General features: G+C 44.5%; 1 protein-coding gene and 1 long non-coding RNA gene across 7 annotated transcripts in view; one reads left to right on the forward strand and one right to left on the reverse strand.

Annotated features, from left to right (window-relative positions):
* Positions 1–19,248, forward strand: part of LOC147027307 (uncharacterized) — a 42,686-nt gene that overhangs the window by 18,555 nt on the left and 4,883 nt on the right. The window contains exons 2-3 of one of the 2 annotated variants that reach the window (XR_015056986.1): positions 11,812–11,962; positions 12,187–12,352. This is a non-coding gene — a long non-coding RNA (uncharacterized LOC147027307). The remainder of the gene's footprint in view (positions 1–11,811; positions 11,963–12,186; positions 12,353–19,248) is intronic. The other variant, XR_015056985.1, reaches the window with a different exon arrangement.
* The window catches only part of CDC27 (cell division cycle 27), a 70,572-nt gene continuing 51,814 nt past the window's right edge, over positions 491–19,248 (reverse strand). For 4 of the 5 annotated variants that reach the window (XM_085876616.1, XM_085876614.1, XM_085876615.1 and 1 more), the window contains exons 13-20: positions 6,653–6,825; positions 6,246–6,398; positions 2,821–3,029; positions 2,554–2,671; positions 2,198–2,326; positions 2,021–2,095; positions 1,758–1,917; positions 491–1,174 (exon numbers count right to left, since the gene is read on the reverse strand). In XM_085876616.1, the coding sequence (XP_085732742.1) occupies positions 1,098–1,174; positions 1,758–1,917; positions 2,021–2,095; positions 2,198–2,326; positions 2,554–2,671; positions 2,821–3,029; positions 6,246–6,398; positions 6,653–6,825 (1,094 nt within the window). In that variant the 3' untranslated portion in view covers positions 491–1,097. The remainder of the gene's footprint in view (positions 1,175–1,757; positions 1,918–2,020; positions 2,096–2,197; positions 2,327–2,553; positions 2,672–2,820; positions 3,030–6,245; positions 6,399–6,652; positions 6,826–19,248) is intronic. The other variant, XM_085876618.1, reaches the window with a different exon arrangement.

A 19,248-nucleotide genomic window follows, 5' to 3' on the forward strand; every position in this document is an offset into this window, starting at 1 on the left:
GGCTGCACTTGATAGAGAGCAGGATCATTCCCCTTTTAATGTCTTCCTGAACTCTCAATCTTTCCTTTCCTGTTCCTCTCGTACTCCCTTTCCCCTCCTTTCGAAATGTAATTCATAATTACATCTCTCGACCGGGCGTAGTGGCGTGCATTTGTAATCCGGCTACTCAGAGGCTTGGGTTGGAGGATCGCTTGAGGACGGGAGCTCTGCGCCGGGCCGCACTATGAGAGGGTGTAGGGCAGCCCGGAAGCACGGTGAAACCCAATTCTTATCCCTGTGTCGTAAGAGGTGACCAGGGTTGTGTCAGGAAGGGCATGCGGAATAAAACCTATGCCAAATCAGTATGCGGATCACAATGGATGATCCGCTGTGGCGACCCCGAACGGGAACAGCCGAAAGACGAAGAAGAATTACATCTCTCTCTCCCCCTCTCTCATGCATAAATAAATGGCCCTCAGTGGTTGCCAAAGTATGTTGCTATTAGCCAAACTATTATAGCACTTTTTATTTCCACATTAAAAAAAAAATTAACGTACAAATAAGTTGTTCACAGCCAGTTTCAGACAACCTGAAAAAAAAAATCTGCACACCAACCATTCTCTCATCACACATCAGAAATACTGTTGGTAAACAGAAGGAAGAATGTGCAATATACAGGGATGTTGCTTGTCGACTCAATGCTGCAAATATAAATTTTACACAAACGGAAATGATCACCCTTTTCCCCATGGATCACACAGCAGGAACGTTGGGATTCATTCCATTCATCAACCAACAGGTGGGTACATCATCACAGCCACAGGTTCTCATGAGAGAATGCAACGCACAGCCAGATACAGGACGTGCTTAAGGCAAATCAAACGGGTCTCAATGAAGCAGGCTACGTGGCATTTGGCCCACAAGCCCATGCAATTTCAATTAAATAGAGTTTGGGAGGAGGGGGGGTGGGAGAGGGAAGATCACATTCACACAAAAGTAATTTAAAACTGGCTATTTCCTTTGTCTTTTTCATCAAAGCAGCTGATGAGGTCTCCTTATAGCTGGAGAGAGTCCTCAGGTGTAAGGCTGTTTCGGCACAGGACCTTGCCTTGAATGCACTATAGGCTTTCGTCGCTCTCTGCGGCGTGCAGTTGGACATCCTCGCCGTCAGTCATGGTCGCTTCCTCAAAGGTTTCTGAAAAAGAAAGCCGAGAATAAACATTGGTCAAAATGGCAAAATATTTTGTCCAAATACTGGTCAACTGAAGGTTTTTGGGAAGTGCCAACAAGGTGATTTGTGTTCTCCAATTCAAATAAAATAAAGATTGTAAATGCTGTGGAAAGAAACCCCAAAAAAACTTGTTTTCGGAAGTTTACCGCCGTTGATGCACCGTCTTTTGCGCCACCTTATTCAACATGTTAAATTAGTTATTTGTGTCTGTTTGTGTCTTTTATGAGGTCCCTAAAAACAGTACGTTACCCGTTTGGAATGATTTTCTATTTTGCTTGACTGCCAGATGGGCAGACGGAGTAAAAAAAATAGTGATCTTACTCCTCTGTGCGCATGCACGGTCAGGACGAGATTCCGTACAATAAGCCAAATTCAGAGCCAAAGTACTGCTGGACTGCAGGTTCGTGTTCACTGCGCAAAATATAAAATTCAATTGAAATTAAGTTCTTCCTCAATCATAGACCGACGTCTGCATCCAGACAGAGTGAACCAATTGCTTAACCCGCTTTTGCACTTCGTGCCCGGGGTTATTACGATGAACACTGACCAGATTCGATGTCCATCTCCCCCGCAAATTCCTCCTCATCTGGCAGGTAACGTTTATCGATGGCTTCTTTAATCTGGTTATTCACTCCTTTGGGGTCGAGGTCCATTGCCCACGAGAAGTTCATGAGAGCCAAGTGCGTTAGGCCAAGCTTTTTGTAAACCTATGAGCAAAGTGAAGATGCCATTGCAACCAAGGTGAGCTGCATACCGTTTATCACAACGGAACCGTTTCGGGCTTCAAAACGTCATCACACAAATAAATACCTTTCCAATGAGGAAGTACACCAGGGATTCTTTGGGTACAATCTCCTTCAACTCATCCAGTTCCTCAAGTGCAGCCTGAAAAGAATACGAGTCAACGCGACCAATCAATTTGACAACGCAATTATACCAAGGTCAATCGTCGCCCACTTTAACATGAGTACGAGTCCAGGTCGTAACCTTGTACTTCTCAATGGAGAAGAGAACGGAGGCACGATGAAACTTGCACAGAGGGTTCTTGGGATCCAACTCGATCGCCTTTGTGAATGTTTCCAGAGCGGCTTCAGTTTTCTTCTGTGCATGTTGTACCTGAAAGTACAAGCGGCACCACCAGATGGCAGGCAACTCAGTCGTGAAGCCTGTGAAAAGAATGCTATTTTCGTGCCATGACATAAACATAACCATGCACCTTCCAGTCAGCTCAGCCTCTTGTATTCAATTCATATGGGAAAGGTGTGGGCATTTGAGAGTGAGAAAAAATAAAAAAAACACAAACAACAATCGGAACACACCCTTCTGGAAAGCCTGATACTCACCACGCCAACATGACAAAGCAGCACAGAGTTCTGGGGGTTGATACCCAGGGCTTTGCGAAAGTGCACCTCAGCGAGGACACACTTCTCCTGTTTGAAGTAAATTAAACCCAAGCCATACCTGGCAAGAAAAACAAACCAGAAAAAAAAAACAATCAGGAAGATGACAAAAATTGACGACGATTGGTGTGATGCAACGGACAGTGCACCAAATACAGTATGCTTAGAAGATGTGGCAAATCAGATGTCCTGTGCATTCAGGAAGTGTACCAGGCATTGTAGTGGCGCGGGTTGATCCGCACGGCATTGCGGAAGCATGGCAGAGCCTTATCGAGCTCTTCAGTTAGCACCAGCTCATGTCCCAACAACGTGTATGCGTAGGCGAACGTAGGATCAACTTGCACAGCCCGTTTGAAGAACTTGATGGCCACGTCATGTTCACGCTGTAGGCTGTAACAGTTCCCCGCGACGCACCATGCCTATCCGGAAACACATGCCGACGAAACAATTCCACTGCTTGCCCATTCCCCGACAGCTGCGATCCCACAAGTTAGGCCAAACACCATACAAACTGATGACATTTCATGAACACACACTTCACATGCAGCACACAATTGGTTGCGGCTAACTTTGAGTGAAATAACATGTGGGAAGGGGTTTGGAAGAAACACAAAATGGTCTGTGGGTTGGAACACTCACGCTGGTGTAAAATGGCCCAACACAAAACATCTGACTTCTACACAAGCCGTTACATGAATCAGCCACTACATACAATCCCACAACAAAATATACCAACACAAACAAACAGAAGCAATTCAACGAGAAGAGCACTCAGGAGAGTGCATACCTCTGCCACGTAATGCCTGATCCAATAGAACATATCAGGCCCAATAAATATCTCGTTTTTAGCCAAATCTCTCAATGGTGAAGAATCACTTTTAAAAATTAAATAAATCTCGTATCCAGATACGGATCCGGATCTTCACCAAAATCGAATCAATTCGTCCTTGTCATATATATATATATATATATATATATATATATATATATATATATATATATATATATATATATACACATACATATATACCCAACGTGTCCACCAGGTTTTGTCCGAATCCGTCCACAACTTGTTGAGATATCGTACTATATATCATTTTTGGCCCGATCTCTCAATGGTGAAGAATCGCTTAAAAAAAAATTCTCGTAGTCGGATCCGGATTCAGATCTTTACCAAAATGTAATCAGTTTGTCCTTATCGCACACCCATCCTGCACACCAAATTTCATGTCGATCCGTCCACAACTTTTTGAGATCTCCTGCACACAGATAAACAAACAAAGACAGACAGAAAGAGACAAGCCGGTAGGCGGCCATGGGTTGCCGAGCATCCGATGACCCCTGATCTGAGTTAATCTAGTACTAAGTACTTACGAAATTGCAATCGAATCGGTTAACCCGTGTATAAGCAAGGGGGCTTTCAATGGTCATTTTGCATGAACAATGCACTCATTGACCTTTGACCCCTGACTTAGCCGAGATAGGTCAATATGTCCTGAAGCAAAGTTGTACCCATGAACTTTCATTCGTATCGGTTAACCCGTGTCGGAGCAAGGGGGATTTGAATGGTCATTTTACCCGAAAAATGCACTCATTGACCTTTGACCCCTGACTTAGCCGAGATAGGTCAATATGTTATGAAGCATAGTTGTAGTACTCATTGAGTACTATGTACCTATGAACTTTCATTCGTATCGGTTAATCCGTGTAGGAGCAAGGGTGCCTTGAATGGTAATTTCGCCTGAAAAATGCACTTATTGACCTTTGTCCCCTGACCTACTCGAGATGGGTCATTATGCAAATGAGCAAAGTTGTAGTACTCATTACTGTCTATAAGCATGTAAAGATTCATTACATTCGGTTCAACCGTCTTGGAGCTAGTGTACTTTGAATTTTCAGCGGGAATGCTCAATGGCCCTCAGACACCCAAGTTGAGAGGATTACCATTTGGAAACTATAAGATATAGAAAAAAAATGGATGTCATATAGCGGATAGAGAATCACCTTAAGATTATGCATACCAAATCTCATTGAGTTCCATCTACTGATAACTACTCGGTATCAATTTGAATGAAAAGTACCGAAAATGCGGTTTGATATCGGAAATCCCCAAAGTTCGAGGGGGTGCTGTGGGTGAACAAAGATATAAATGTAAAATCCGGCTCGATCGTTTGTGCACAATGTAGTCCAGACGATTATTGTGAATTTTCATGACTATCCGACCATAACCCAAGGAGGAGTAGCATTTGGCACGAAGGCACCTCCAGCTCTCGCATATTATCGATTTTTGCACCAATTGACCTTTGACCCCTGACCTAAGCGAAATCGGTCAATATGTGCTGAGGCAAAGTTGTAGTACTTATTGAGTACCATGAACCTGCAAAGTTTCATTCGTATCGATGCACTCACCTGGTCGCTAGGGGGCCTTCAATTTTCGCCAATTTTCGCGCATACCCTAATTGTAGGGGGCGCTGCGGGTAAAGTATTCCATATATCACAAAAACTGGAATATATTTGGTAGAGCATCACGAGTAGATCATTCGTGGCAAATTTCATAACCCTACGTGGGATAATGGCTTTCGGAATTGATTTCGCGTGAACGGTACCGATTTTGAAGGTTTTTCGGTTGTTGCGAGGGAACCAAAGCGTCCCAAGCAACCATCACAATTTCCAAAGCACTAGGTCATAAGATGTACCTACCACCCGAGTTTGGTCAAAATCCACCCACGTTTACTATCAATTATGCTGATGACAAACGAACAAACATACAAACAAACAGACAGAATTACTGACAATAAGGGTCACCTATTTTGGCGACCCAACAGACAGGGGTGAAAACATAACCTCCTTCCACCTTCGGTGGTGGAGGTAATGAGTGCATGTTCTCCAAACATGACGTCGTTGCCTGGAATCCAGCACAATTACAAAAAAAATCCAAGTGTGACCTCACCATTAAGTGTAAAATAAATAAATGACACTTACAGTGCCAGCAAGCACCGAGTTTACCTTCCTGGTCGGCTTACCTATTAACACAAAAGCCGCACCTTTTTGATGGCAAATGTTTTCCACATCGTGGCCTAACATTGCGAGGTATCTTTATTTCTCAAAGAAGTGCAGCGAACGACTCAGCGCAGGCAGTTACGGAACAGCACCGTGTCCATTTTGCACTTTTCTCTCTCCATGCAACTTGATTTGACCTGTTTGGTATCCCCGATCGGAGCACGCAGCTCACGATGCTGGGATCTCAAGTTCAAATCCCATCTTGTGTGTCGATTTGTCCAAAGTCTCCTGAAGTGCTGATGCCCTTGTTAATTAATGTAAAAATCCAATGATGTCATGCCTCTGTCCTCCTTCACCATTTCATCCGACTTTCAACGTCGAAGCAAAGATGACGGACGATCTTTTGTATGTGTACCGTTTTAAATTCCGTGACTTTCATTTAATGGGAATATAATTATTGGTGGAATAGTTATTTCAGGAAACATCGTCGGCAATTTGTCAAAACCCGTCACGAGACCAAAGTATGGCAGAGGAACAAGCGTTGCCTTTCAAAATCTGAAATGAAAAACATTAAATCATCCATTTTCACTTCCACCTTAACATAAACATTGAGCAAGCAAGCATAAACTTCATACCTGAGGAGAATTTAGATCCATCTCGGTAAGCTCCTGAGCCAAAGCCGAAAGGGCCACGTCCCGTTGGAGGTGCCACAACGTCGTGGAGTAGATCTCCATGCCCTCCATGTAACGTGGGTCGAGGTAGCGAAGCTCCCCAAACACCTTCTCCGCCTGCAGACATGCAAGGCCACAACCACACCCATTCAAGTTTCCTGGAAGCATGCATCTCAGACATTGGGAGCAGCTTCAAGACCATTTCCACCAGCTGGCCAGGTTGACTGAATTTTCTAATGAAGAGGAAGCGTTGGGAGCAGTGGGTTGACTTTTGTGGCTGTGGTGAATGGTTGACATAATCGATGACACAGGTCAGGCTGTGCATCGCAATGTTGACCATTACACTCGCTCTTCCTGCAAAAGGGCCTGACCTGAGAGTAATCCGCCAACTCGAAGTGCGCGCGGCCATGCTGGCTCAACACCCAGCCTGTGCGGTAGTGTTGCGGAGGGAGCTGCTCGAAGAGCCGCACAGCTTCCCTGCAGTCGTAGGCGCACAGTGCCCGGTAAGCCTTTCCCAAGTCTCTGAGAATGGCCAGCAGGCTCTCTGCAAGCACAGAACACGAGTGTCACAATCGGCGTCAAACACAATCGGCATTAGAAACCAAGACGACAGTGATGATTGATTATATTTCTCTGTCAATATACTTACCTGCTCAAATTAAATTCTTGTTGCAAACGATTGTGGAAAAGACCTTGTGGTGTGACATTTCCTTTAAAAACTTCCTTGCATTATTACAGAAGAAGCAGGAAATATCAAACTGCTCACAAATGGTGTTGGCATCACTCAGTTCGGTTGAAAATTTGTCGACAGTACGTTTCACTCGACTTTTATTTTTTGACAAGCCTTGTTCTTTGGATGGTTTTTCATCAATAAAAACATAAACAACAGACATAAAACACAGCAGCATCAGGATGCCACGATGGTGGCTGCCATGTGCTAACACTTTCAACAAGTGTTGCTTTTACACTGAAAACAGGAAGACCGTATTTTGATTCGAGCTTTATCGGGATGGAGGCGGGCGAGCGGGATGCTATCATGTATGCGATGAAACAGACACCACTTTAATGAATGCTTACATTATGAGAACAGACTGTATGCAATTGGATTTTGAAGCAAATGCATTTGCAATCTGCTAATAGTGAAAGTAGGAATTCAAAACACAATGTTCACGATATCATGCGCGACCTTTTCAGCTCGAGGTTGGGATAAGAAGAGATCATAAAATCAAGTGGAGTGGGGGAGGTACAAAGTCAAACGTGTTTTTTTTTTCAAATACAAACAATCTTAATAATTATAATCCTTCCTTGCTAATCAATACCATAGGCAGAACAGAGGGTGCTGCATTTGAGTCTGTTACCCTCTCAAACAAACCACGTTACCCTCTCAAACTCCTCAACTATCCTCCCATCCTTGAGCTTGCCAACAACCAGCCAAGGCTGGGATGGTACCATTCTCCTGGATTTAAGCTGCAACTTCAGAGTTGCTCCAACAATCCTGTGGTCGGTGTTGAGGAACTGAGCACTCCGGTAGACCCTGCAGTTCTGGATCATCCTCCAACGACCATCAATGAACACATGGTCATCTTCTTTGCCACACCGCCAGCGTTGGAATACCAAGTCCAGCGATGAGCCTGTGGGCGCTGAAACCATGAACTCGCCACCCGAAGTCCACGACTTCTTGCAAAGTCAAGGAACTTAGTGCTATTCTGGTTCAGTTCACCATGCACCACAGATCGCAATTTTACAACACGACAATAATGCAGGCGGGACTTCCCTTTTCTCTATAGCACAGCCCGTTTTAAACAGTTCAACACAATACAGCCCGTTTAAGAGACCAGGTGCAACACGAGAGTCAGTAACGATGGTGCCCAGACCAAAGGAAATGGCCATGAGCAGGGCCAGCAAAGACTGGGCCTTCAACCACGCCACATGGTCCCTTTCATCCTTTTTGGAGTGAGGCCTCCGGGTCTGCCCTCCATCTTCTTCCTCCAAACCCTCCAAAGACAGGGGACGATCCCAGCTTGGGTCGATTCCACACGAGGCTTCTCCTCAAAGCAAGGTCTCAGTCCTGCTGTCCACACGAGCCTCTGTTCTCTCCTGGTTGACTCAGTTCTCTCTTACATAGGCATCTCCTGTTCCTCTCCTCATGGACTTGGTCCACGGGGGGAGCCCCAATAAAAATAAATGTATATCTTTTCCTCTGGGCTCCACAGCCCACTGCACCACCATGGCTGGTACACACTGGCCAGAGAGATCATAATTGGCCAAGTTGTACACGTGACACATGTGCCTCTGCAATGGTGCCTTCACACCCAGCCCCACCCACAAACAAGATGGTTTTCAAAAACATAATGAATCTGTCTACCCGTCAACAAATTACTCTACATATGCTCCCTCCTTAGCATCACATGGAACAAATGAATTACTCTGATGAATCCCTATTGCATGGAAATCTAACCGATCCAAAACACACGTACCATACTACACTTACCACAGTCCAGCAATGGATCCTCCCCCTCCACACCCCCCTTCCAGGTAACAGTATAAATAATCCAATCTTGGTCGGGTGACCCAACGTGTGTGTGTGTGTGTTTATATATTTACACTAATAAATGGCAGTGTGTGTGTCTGTCAGTGTGTGTCTCCATAACTCCAAAACCATGAAACTGAGCAGCCTGAAACTTTGCATGCAAACTAAGGGAAATCCAAGGAAATGCAAGAGTGAAAATTGGGTGTTTGGGTAAATCAAATCACCCCTTTTGAAGATAATTAACGGCCTTATTGAATAATATCTTTTATCAGGCGCATCCTCGGCCTCCTCGCTCTTTGGGTGCTGAAAGCATATCCGTGGTAACTTCGCTGGGGTGTGAAGCTGCCATGGTTTTTGGCCGACTCAACCATGCCTTGACTTGGAACAGGCCGCAACGATTTCTTCACAATAAAGTTTGTTTTTTCACTTTCCTCACTCATATTATCGAATGCCTCTTTATCATAGCTACGAATCGCTGTTCACATCACTTTTGTAATGCGGGTCGTGCTCCGTCGCCCTGAGCGAGCGGGTCGTGCTCCGTCGCCCTGAGCGAGCGGGTCGTGCTCCGTCGCCCTGAGCGAGCGGGTCGTGCTCCGTCGCCCTGAGCGAGCGGGTCGTGCTCCGTCGCCCTGAGCGAGCGGGTCGTGCTCCGTCGCCCTGAGCGAGCGGGTCGTGCTCCGTCGCCCTGAGCGAGCGGGTCGTGCTCCGTCGCCCTGAGCGAGCGGGTCGTGCTCCGTCGCCCTGAGCGAGCGGGTCGTGCTCCGTCGCCCTGAGCGAGCGGGTCGTGCTCCGTCGCCCTGAGCGAGCGGGTCGTGCTCCGTCGTCCTGAGCGAGCGGGTCGTGCTCCGTCGTCCTGAGCGAGCGGGTCGTGCTCCGTCGTCCTGTTCAAGATATTGAGCCGAGGTCGGAGTGTTTCACATCTACGTATGTTGGAAGTAACCTTCATCCTTTCCATGGACCCTGTGTTATGTCGTCAAAAGGAATTTGTACATTCTCTTTCAGCTTTGAAACATCAAAGCTGTTGCTCCGAACGCTGTCCAAGGTATGCATGCAAATGGACAGTCATCGTCTTTGAGGGAATCACATCCCCTCTCCCTCCAAGGGGTTGGTGCGAATGGTGAGTCATCACTCTGGACTACACTCCAGCCAATTAGAGCCAGGGATACTGATGACTGCGAGCTAACTAATGGGGGCTCAGATTACCAATGACGTCATAACTGATGACTTGGGCAATTTTTAGTTGTGCTAAAAAAAAGTGAAAAGTTGCATTTATTTTTTACCAAAAGTTGTGCTAAAAAGTTACTTAAAATCCATGCCCAGAGGCTACTGCAATGACCAATTTTAAGTTAGTCATTTATTTATTAAATTCTCAAAGCCAACAAGTAGGTAATGATGTAACATTTTCATGAATTCAGCAATGATATGACATTTTACAAGGTTTTTAAAGTCAGCATTAAATCAAATCACTCAAAGTCACGGTTCACTGCTGTGATTGTAATAAACAGAAATATATTTCTCAACGTTTTTGGGCGAGAAGTTACGGTCCTTCGCTCGTAGTTTTTTTAACATCGAAAAAGAGCGTTCAACGCTAACCAAAGTAAGACACTTTTGCAACTTTGCGTACAAACGTGGTGGAATGTCATCGCGTGCCAGATCCATGATCTGCTTTATGTCCTTGTTCTGCTTCAAACACCTCTCCAAATAAGACGCTATCCCACATGGATCACTGCTGAAGCTGAGCGATTTCAGATCGTTGAAAGCATCATAGATCGTATACGTAGAACTTTCGCATTTAGTAACCAGTTCAATCAGGCACTAGTCACGATCGATACCGAGAAAGTCCTTCGCCAGGTGTTCAGATGCTATAGCTTCCTTCGCTCTGGTAACAAGCAAGCCATCACCTTGAAATTCCCTAATGATTCCCTTGACTTATGGCAAATTGTCAGCAGAGTAGTAAGCCTCATTTTCCAGCTTGCCCAGCGGGTTACGATAGTTTGAGGTGGGTATCCAATTGCGGCAAACTCCTCCTTTCGGTCTTTGTTCTTGACGATAGCACTCATGTAGGCTGTGAGCCGCTGCCTCCGTTCATTCAGTTTTGTGAGCATAATCAAGGAACTACTTATTCTCAATGGAAATATATACATTAAATCTCATATAACACGAATCGACTTGTTGGCACTTTCACAAAGTTGCAGGTATGGTCGTATTTTGACTCCAAAGTTGGCATAAATATCGCCGTTCCCGAATGAGACGGCAATTTCTTCGACCAATCAGATTACCAGATTCTCTTCTCTCCGTGCAGAAAACAATATGGCAGCGCCCAGTTCGCCGACACGACGAACCTCTCCTTCTTCAAAGAAGTTTTGTATGGTTCATCTTTGTCTAAAAGACCAATCGAATGTTGTCTCCTTTACAAATCAAAGTTGGGGGAAGGTTTGTGACTGCTCAAGCCTGGCTGGGCCTTGATGGTGAAGAGAGGCGCCTTGCCACTGACCACCGTAAGGAGTGGGCATTACCATTTGATCATATCGACCCTTCGTTTGGATACCATCGTGCATGCTATTCGAAGTTTACCAACAAAACGAACATTGAACATGGTACAAAACGCCTTGCTAAGCATGTTGAAGTGGGAGGCCCTAGTGCAGCAGTGGGTGCTGGAGATGATAACCGTAGTGATCTGCCACCTGCCATGACTAAAAGAACTCTTAGATCAAGAGCAATTGGTCTCTCATCAGCTGAGTCCCACCAACGAAAACATGTTTTGCCAGCGATATGTATCATCTGTAAAAACAGAGAGCTGTACATAAAAGTTTGGTCGCATCGTCAATTGGATAAGCTTGTAAAAGCGGAGACTATTGATGCTGGTAAGTTGATATATACCTCTGGTATTGAGTAGTAAAAATATAAATAAATGATGGCATTTATTATCAGTAAATAATTACTATTGTTAAGCTTAAGAGGTATAACCCAGTAATGTTTAATTCATATTTTTATTCACAGGCAAACTTTGAGTAGCTGCAGAAATGAAGTCAGATGAGAGCATCCTGCGTTATATTCGCAACAAAGACTGTGTTGTGCTTGAGGTCCAGTATCATTCATCATATTACCGAGAATATACACGCCTTTTGAACAAAAAGAAGCTGGAAGAAGAGTAAGTTTTTGCATTTATCTTGTAATTTAACCATATCAATAATCCTCAAGTTTAAAACAGTACTGTTTCAGATTTTATTACATTTTCTTTTTTCTGTAGAGCTACATTAATAATAAATATTATTGTAATTCTGACTATCAATATATATATATATATATATATATATATATATATATATATATATATATATATATATATATATATATATATATATATCCTTACAGTGACTCCCATAGAAGAATGGTAGATGCAGATTTTGAAATATTCTGCAAAACAGTGATCGAGGAAAAGCTTCTCAAGAATCACAAAGTGTACTGCCTGACCAAGCTTCAGGGAGAAGTATTTGGGATGTATGACATCAGTGCCTGGAAAAGAAGCTCCAACAGTCAGGTATGATAAATTTAGGAGTCATCCATAATTACTAGAATTTTCAAAAGTGTACAAAATGTACACTCTTTACCACCCCCTCATCTGAAATCGTATGTTCAAAACTGTAGGGTATTCAAAATATTGATCAGCATTTTTAGAAAATTAAAAATTTTCAGTACATGGGTCATGAACCCCTTCCCTCCCAACATACTTTTTTGACACTTTAAAAAATGCTGATAGTTATTGATGATCCCTAACTTCAACAAAAAAAAACTGAAATGATATACGCCTGCATGTCTGCTTATTTATGGTTTCAGAGACTATGTAGGGTTTAATACAGTATTTATGTGAATATGCCAACAATATTATCCAAATGGTTATTTCCACTGTAATTGAGACTCGTCACTTTTCAGGACTTGGTATTTGAAGGCGCACCTTCAAAAGAGAGACCCCCAACTCTCGTTTTATCGCTCATCGAAGCGCTTCGCAAGTGAAATTGTATATGTGGAGACGATCGATACTGGTAGCATTCTGGAAAAAATGCCGTCTTCCAGTTCAGAAACTGAGAGTGAGATCACAACTGCCAGTGAGGCTGAACTGTCTACGGTGAAGTGAAGAGTCCAGAACACACTCCACAATCTCTACTCGGCAGCAATGATCCTTCGTCAGGAGATGAGGCGAATTGATCCACTCAGCGCACCATGGCCTCTTACAGCAGCAGACCTGAGTATTGAATCAGGGGAATCCCTGGTGCCTGTTCCACTCTATAACTTGGTGGCGTGGACAATCGGAGTTTCAGACGAACCAACGCTTGAACACTACGTGAACGTTCCCAGTAACGTCCAGCTAAAGTTGTTGTCTTTGCTGCGAGATGTTGTTTATATGGAATCAAAAGGTTCGACGACAACACCTAAGGCTCTGTGTCTCGGCTTAACTGTCAGACATTTGACAAGGTCAACCCATTTGCTTGGATGATTGAACCATCTTGGTCACTGTGCTTCACATTCCACTATTCTGTCCTTTGAAACTGCTCTAGCACAACTTCAGTTGAATCGAGGATTGTTAGTGCCCCCGGGACTTGACAAGGGTCAGGTCACAATGCTCGTGTGGGACAATATCTATTTCCTGGAGGGGACAGCCTCAGGTGCCGGGACAACCCACCACACTAATGGTATTCTTGGACAGCATGGTGAAAAGTCTGGAATGCATACAGCATCTTGGCCATCCTGACCCACAAGGCAACGCCGATTAAATACGAGTCCATCTCCCTTGACTCCGTATCATTGTCAGGGAGCATCATAAGTCCCGTGGGATTTTTGGAATGAAAGCAAACCACCATGCTAGACTCTTCAAGTGGACCCTAATGATTAATAAAAAGCTTGGTGGCACTCTGGGAAATGGTGCGGACGTGTATTTTGAACACATGTAACATTTTTTGAAGAATGACTATTTTACGCCGCTTAAAAAGTGACATAATGTCACTCTGACCCCTCCATATACCACCAATTTTGTCATATTTGGTATCAAATTGACCGGCATTAACCTCTGCATACTCATAGGTCATTTATTCGTCATTATATGAGCCATATCATGAATAAATCACACAAAAATCAAAATTTTGACCATATTTCGACTTCGGTTTCACCGTCCGCAGTTCACCAAAATACCTTTTTCTCAACATTGTGCTCACCAATCTGCTAATGAATAGTATCGCAACATACCTATGTTATCACTAGTTCTTTTGATATTTTATACATATCATTCACTTGATAATTCAACGAGATATACCTCAAAATGTAACCCGACCCCCTAATGAATCGGAAGGTTACTCTTTCCGACATCTGTAAATTTGGATGTATGATTTTGTAAACACATGCCACAAATCCTACTGTAGATGATTAGGTTGAGGTCGTCTTCCTGTATGACTATAGTAACCATGGTATCCACTAATATAAGCATTTTCTCTCTTTCATATGTGATGCTGCTGAAGAGCCACAAGATGATATATTCAATGCAATATAGCTGATTCTGTATAAAAACATACTTTTATGTTTTTCACTGTTATGTTTTTCAGATGCAGCAGAACATCTGACAAGAACAGAAAGGGTCATCGGTAATTTGTAGACACCAGATTGGAACTCCAGCATACTATCCCTCTCTTGTACCCAGTGACGGCTTATTGCGTATTCTGCTATTGCTAACAAATGCTTCCACATTCTAATACATCACCTTGTCAACATCGAAATGGAGTCAGCCACAAAAACTGTATTTCCTCCAGAGAAAGTTGCGAGAGTAGACACTGACTATTCCTTGTGTATTATTTGCCAAACAAAAAGTGCCGCAATATTAGTTCAGAGTCCCAGTGCTTACGAGAAGATATTACTCTGTATCAGAGAGCGAGCTAAGTACGATGACAGAGACTATCCCGAAATCAGCCGGCGACTTGGAAATGTCTCCAGCCAGGACCTGCAGGAAAAATCTGCATCATGCCAGAGGAAATGTCAGCAGAATACTGTTCATGCTGGAATGCTCAACAGAGCAAAAGGACACTACGAGAAACGATTATCCTCCAAAGGAATCCATGATGAAAAATCCTCTCAGGCCTCAACTACATTTACATGCTCTCATTCAACCCCATGCAAGAGTGACCTGTGTTTATTCTGCGATCTTGGAGCAATGCGTACTAATTCATTACATCTACTCGCCACTGGAAATGCAAGTGTTTCTCTTAAGGAAGCCATTGCAAAAAGTGGAGACGAACAGCTTCATGTGAAGCTCAGTACTTCAATAAACCCCACAGACGCGCATGCCATTGATGTTAAATACCACAAGCAATGTTGGGCAATTCATGTAACAAATGTTTGGCGTGTCAAGAAATCATCAGAAGTTCCTCAAGCCAGTATTGTAGTTGAGGTTGCAGCAGAAATTGAGTTCCTGAGCCGAGCAGAAGGCATGATGTTGGATGGAAAGATCCTCAATATGGGTGAACTACAAGACACTTTCACTGCAATAAGATCTGCTAACAACGTGACCCATCCAGAATGCCCCCGCAAGGTAATCAAGCAACTGCTGCAGAAGGAAATACCCAGTATAGAGTTCAACAAACCGAAGCGCATCAATGAGCCAGAACGTTGCACAATCAAAACTACCAGGGATGAAGCCATTAACCGGATGGAGGAAACAGAGATGGGGATGGAATCGGACACGAGGGTGCTATACAAAGCATCTTCAATTTTGAGGAGAGCGATACGCAAGGCCGACAAATGGACATTCACTGGAAACTTATCTGACTCTACGAGCGAGCATGTTCCAGAAGAACTCTACATATTTTATAGATGGTTAATCCAGGGCCCAAACACAACATTGTCAACAGACAAGGAATACTTCGTCGTCAACAAGCATGCTGTCAGTCTGGCACAAAGTACTGTGGCGAAGTACTTGTCACCACAACAAGTTGGAAACAAGGTAACGAAGACCTTCAAAATGACACATGAGATGCCACAGCAACTGGCTATCGGAATAGCCATGAGGCAAGGCACCAGGAGCAAAAAAGTTGTTGATATGCTACATAAGTTCGGAGTGTCTGTGGAGTACAACAGATTACTCAGAATAGAAGGGCAGATAGCGTCTACCGTACTTCAGAGAATGGCAATAAACGATGGACTTTGCCCCCAGATGTTGTGATGGGAAGATACTTGTTCTTTGCAGTCGACAATGTCGATTTTGCGGAGGACACTACCGATGGAAAAAGAACCCTTCATGCAACAGCAATGGCAATTTACCAGAGGTGTGATCCAGGCGATGAGATTCCAAAGCTTGAACTAACTGGACCAGCCCAGATGCGTTCAATCACAGATCTACCAAGCATAACCACAAAGCTGGTGGACTGTCCAAAACCAACAGCAAAGCCTCAGAGTCCATCCTATGCATCATTCTGCGTAAGAGAAGGTACCAACAAATCGGAGTATCTACCTGATGTTGCCTGGCTGATGGGACGAACCTTACGCAGGTTCAAACAGAAAGAAGAAGTGTTCCCACATCCGAGTAGCGAAGAACATGAGGAAGTGGTTTCGGCTACTCCTGGACAGATTCCAACGTGGTCGGCATATCATTCCTTGGTCTCTGCAAAGTTGCCCCTGACAAGAGTTGGAACACAGCCACTCATAGCAGCACCGCACATGAGTGGAATACGCTCCTGACAGTACTGATGCAGGCACGAATCAGTACCAAAGTAGTCGGCCCAAATCACAAGACTGTGGTTTCACTGGATATGGGATTGTACAAGCCTGCAAAAACAGCTCCAGATTGCCCGCAATGACATGGATCACCTGATTCTTCGCCCAGGGGAACTTCACATCGTGATGGCCCAACTCGGATGCATTGGGTGCTACATTGAGAACAGTGGATTGGACTTTTGTTGGACAGAGGCAGACCTATATGGACCTGTAATGGTTCGACAAATCCTTGAAGGAAAGCATGTGAAGAGAGGATTGAATGCTCACATGATCACTTTGCAGTCCTTGTTCACATTGCATCAGCAAGCATTCTTCGAGAGTGAACGTGATCTGTTCAAGGACCTCTCAGCAGCTGCTGACGATTTGGCTCTCACGTTTGTCAATCAAGATCCCGAAGAGATGAGGAAAGCCCATTTAGCTATGGTAAATATCATCGACTCAGAGCAAGTGATGGACAAAATCGATCGTTTTGACGCACAGGACAAGTCTGGACCAGGCGCACTTGTACTGCACCAGTATATGCAGATGGTCATGGACATGATCCTGTTCATACGAGCTGTTAGAACAGGTAACTGGAAACTGCACCTCACGGCCCTCAAGTCATTCACAAAGCACTTCTTTGCACATGACAAGCTTGTCTATGCTCGCATGATTCCCCTGTATCTGGCCGACATGGAGTCTGTGAAGGAAAACGACAAAGAAGTCTACCAAGAGTTTGAGAATGGAAACTGGGTTGTAAACAAGAATCGCCATGTACCATTCTGTGCCATTGGGGCTGATCACGCCCTGGAGCATGTGAACAGAATGATGAAGGTTACCGGTGGCCTTGTCGGTATCACACTCAACAGTAGTGCTCGTACAAAGTTATTCATCATCGCTCCAGAACTGGCGAGACTCGCTGCAGAAGCCTACGAAGTGGCTGGAGTGACGCCCAATGATAATGTACAGCATCACGCATGCTCACCTGCAGTACTGTCGAGACTAGAGAAAAACATTGAAGCATTGACATCAACAATACAAAGCTTCACCAATCCATTCACGGATCATACCAAGGAGCTCACCAACTTCGTGACGAAGGAGGTTATGCCTGATAATGTGAAGAATGACCTCATCACACAACCTAAAGTCGGTCAAGCTCTATTTGAGGCATTCGTTGCAAACCGCATCACAACGACAACAGTAAATCTGTGGGCTCCAATGAAGAAATGCCAGCTGAAGACTTGGAAGACAACAGGAAAATGTATTAAAGTGACTGCAGGTGATAAAATAGTCGAGTTGCAAGAAGACAGAAGTCTGTTCACTCGCATGCTATTGGTATTAAAATCGAGGCCCGAAATTAACATCGCAGAAATCATAGGACAGTATGAACTTTCAGTTGTCCCAAGGTCGCTCTTTGCTGCGGATGGCACGATGCTGCACTGCCAAAACAAAAGTAGTTTGATGGCGGTTTTGGAGAAGACCGCTGAGGACACTGCCATGTCTGACGTCATCATGCCATCAGTTCAAGACAGTACAAGAACAGAGCAGGATGACGACTCGTCTCTCCTGGAAGTGGTTCTATTGGATGCCATGGCAGAACTGCAATCTCTGGACAAGTCAGACCACATCAAGAACTGCAGAGAGCTAGCAGAGCACTTTACGACACGGATCTTGCAGAAATACAGGAAAGGTGATGAAATTCACTTGGTTTTTGACCGCTATGATGTTTCCTCTTCTTTTAAGACAGCCACTCGTGATAGACGGCAAGGCAGCCAGCCCGTGGTATCCTATCACATCACAGACACTACAAACATAGCCAAGGTGTCGATGAAGCAATTACTGGCAAGTGGAAAGACGAAGATGGCATTAACTGGTTATCTTGCTGAGAAGATGTTGGAAAGAGCAAATGCCATGGGGAAGCACATGGTAGTGGCATGGGGATCACAGTGCAAAGCAACTCATACAAACATGGCATACCTCCAAAGTGATCAAGAGGAAACATACACTAAGCTCCTCTTGCACGCTGTCGATGCAACCAGTCGTGGTGCATCCAGTATTGCCATCCACTCTCCAGACACTGATGTCTTCATTCTGGCACTTCGGCGGTATCCAGTCTTATGTAGGAACACAACTTTTGTTACAGGGACAGGACAAAAGCGCCACACTGTTCCCCTCCAAATGATTTACCGATCTCTGCGACCGATTCAAGTAGCAGCTTTGCCGGGACTCCATGCTCTGAGTGGAGCAGACAACACTGGAAGTTTCGCCGGAAAAGGCAAAATGGCTTTCTGGAAGGCTTTCCAACATGCCAGTGATGAGGTCATTACTGCTCTTGGATCCCTGGGAACAACATTACACTTGAGTACTGACACACTGAACTCCATCGAAACGTTCATCTGCTCAGTGTATGCCCCCCTCAAACACTGCTCACCAAGATCGACAAGCTCAGATGGTGGATGTTTTCACAGAAACAATGCCAGTCCGAGAAACTCCCTCCAACACGTGATGCCCTCGAACAAGCCATCAGTCGTGCCCACTTGTCTTCCAAGCCATCGTGTCGTTCAATGACACGACATCAAACCCACAGATTCCATCAGCACAAAGCTATGGCTGGAAACTTGAGAAGGAAAAATGGGTTCCAATCAATGACCACTCAACTCCCAGCACCAAAGTCTGCTATTCATTACGTGAAATGCAACTGTT

Source organism: Eptatretus burgeri, chromosome 4, assembly GCF_056783735.1.
Source record: "Eptatretus burgeri isolate ZD-2024b chromosome 4, Ebu_testis_v1, whole genome shotgun sequence".
NCBI classification, from domain to species: Eukaryota; Metazoa; Chordata; class Myxini; order Myxiniformes; family Myxinidae; genus Eptatretus; species Eptatretus burgeri.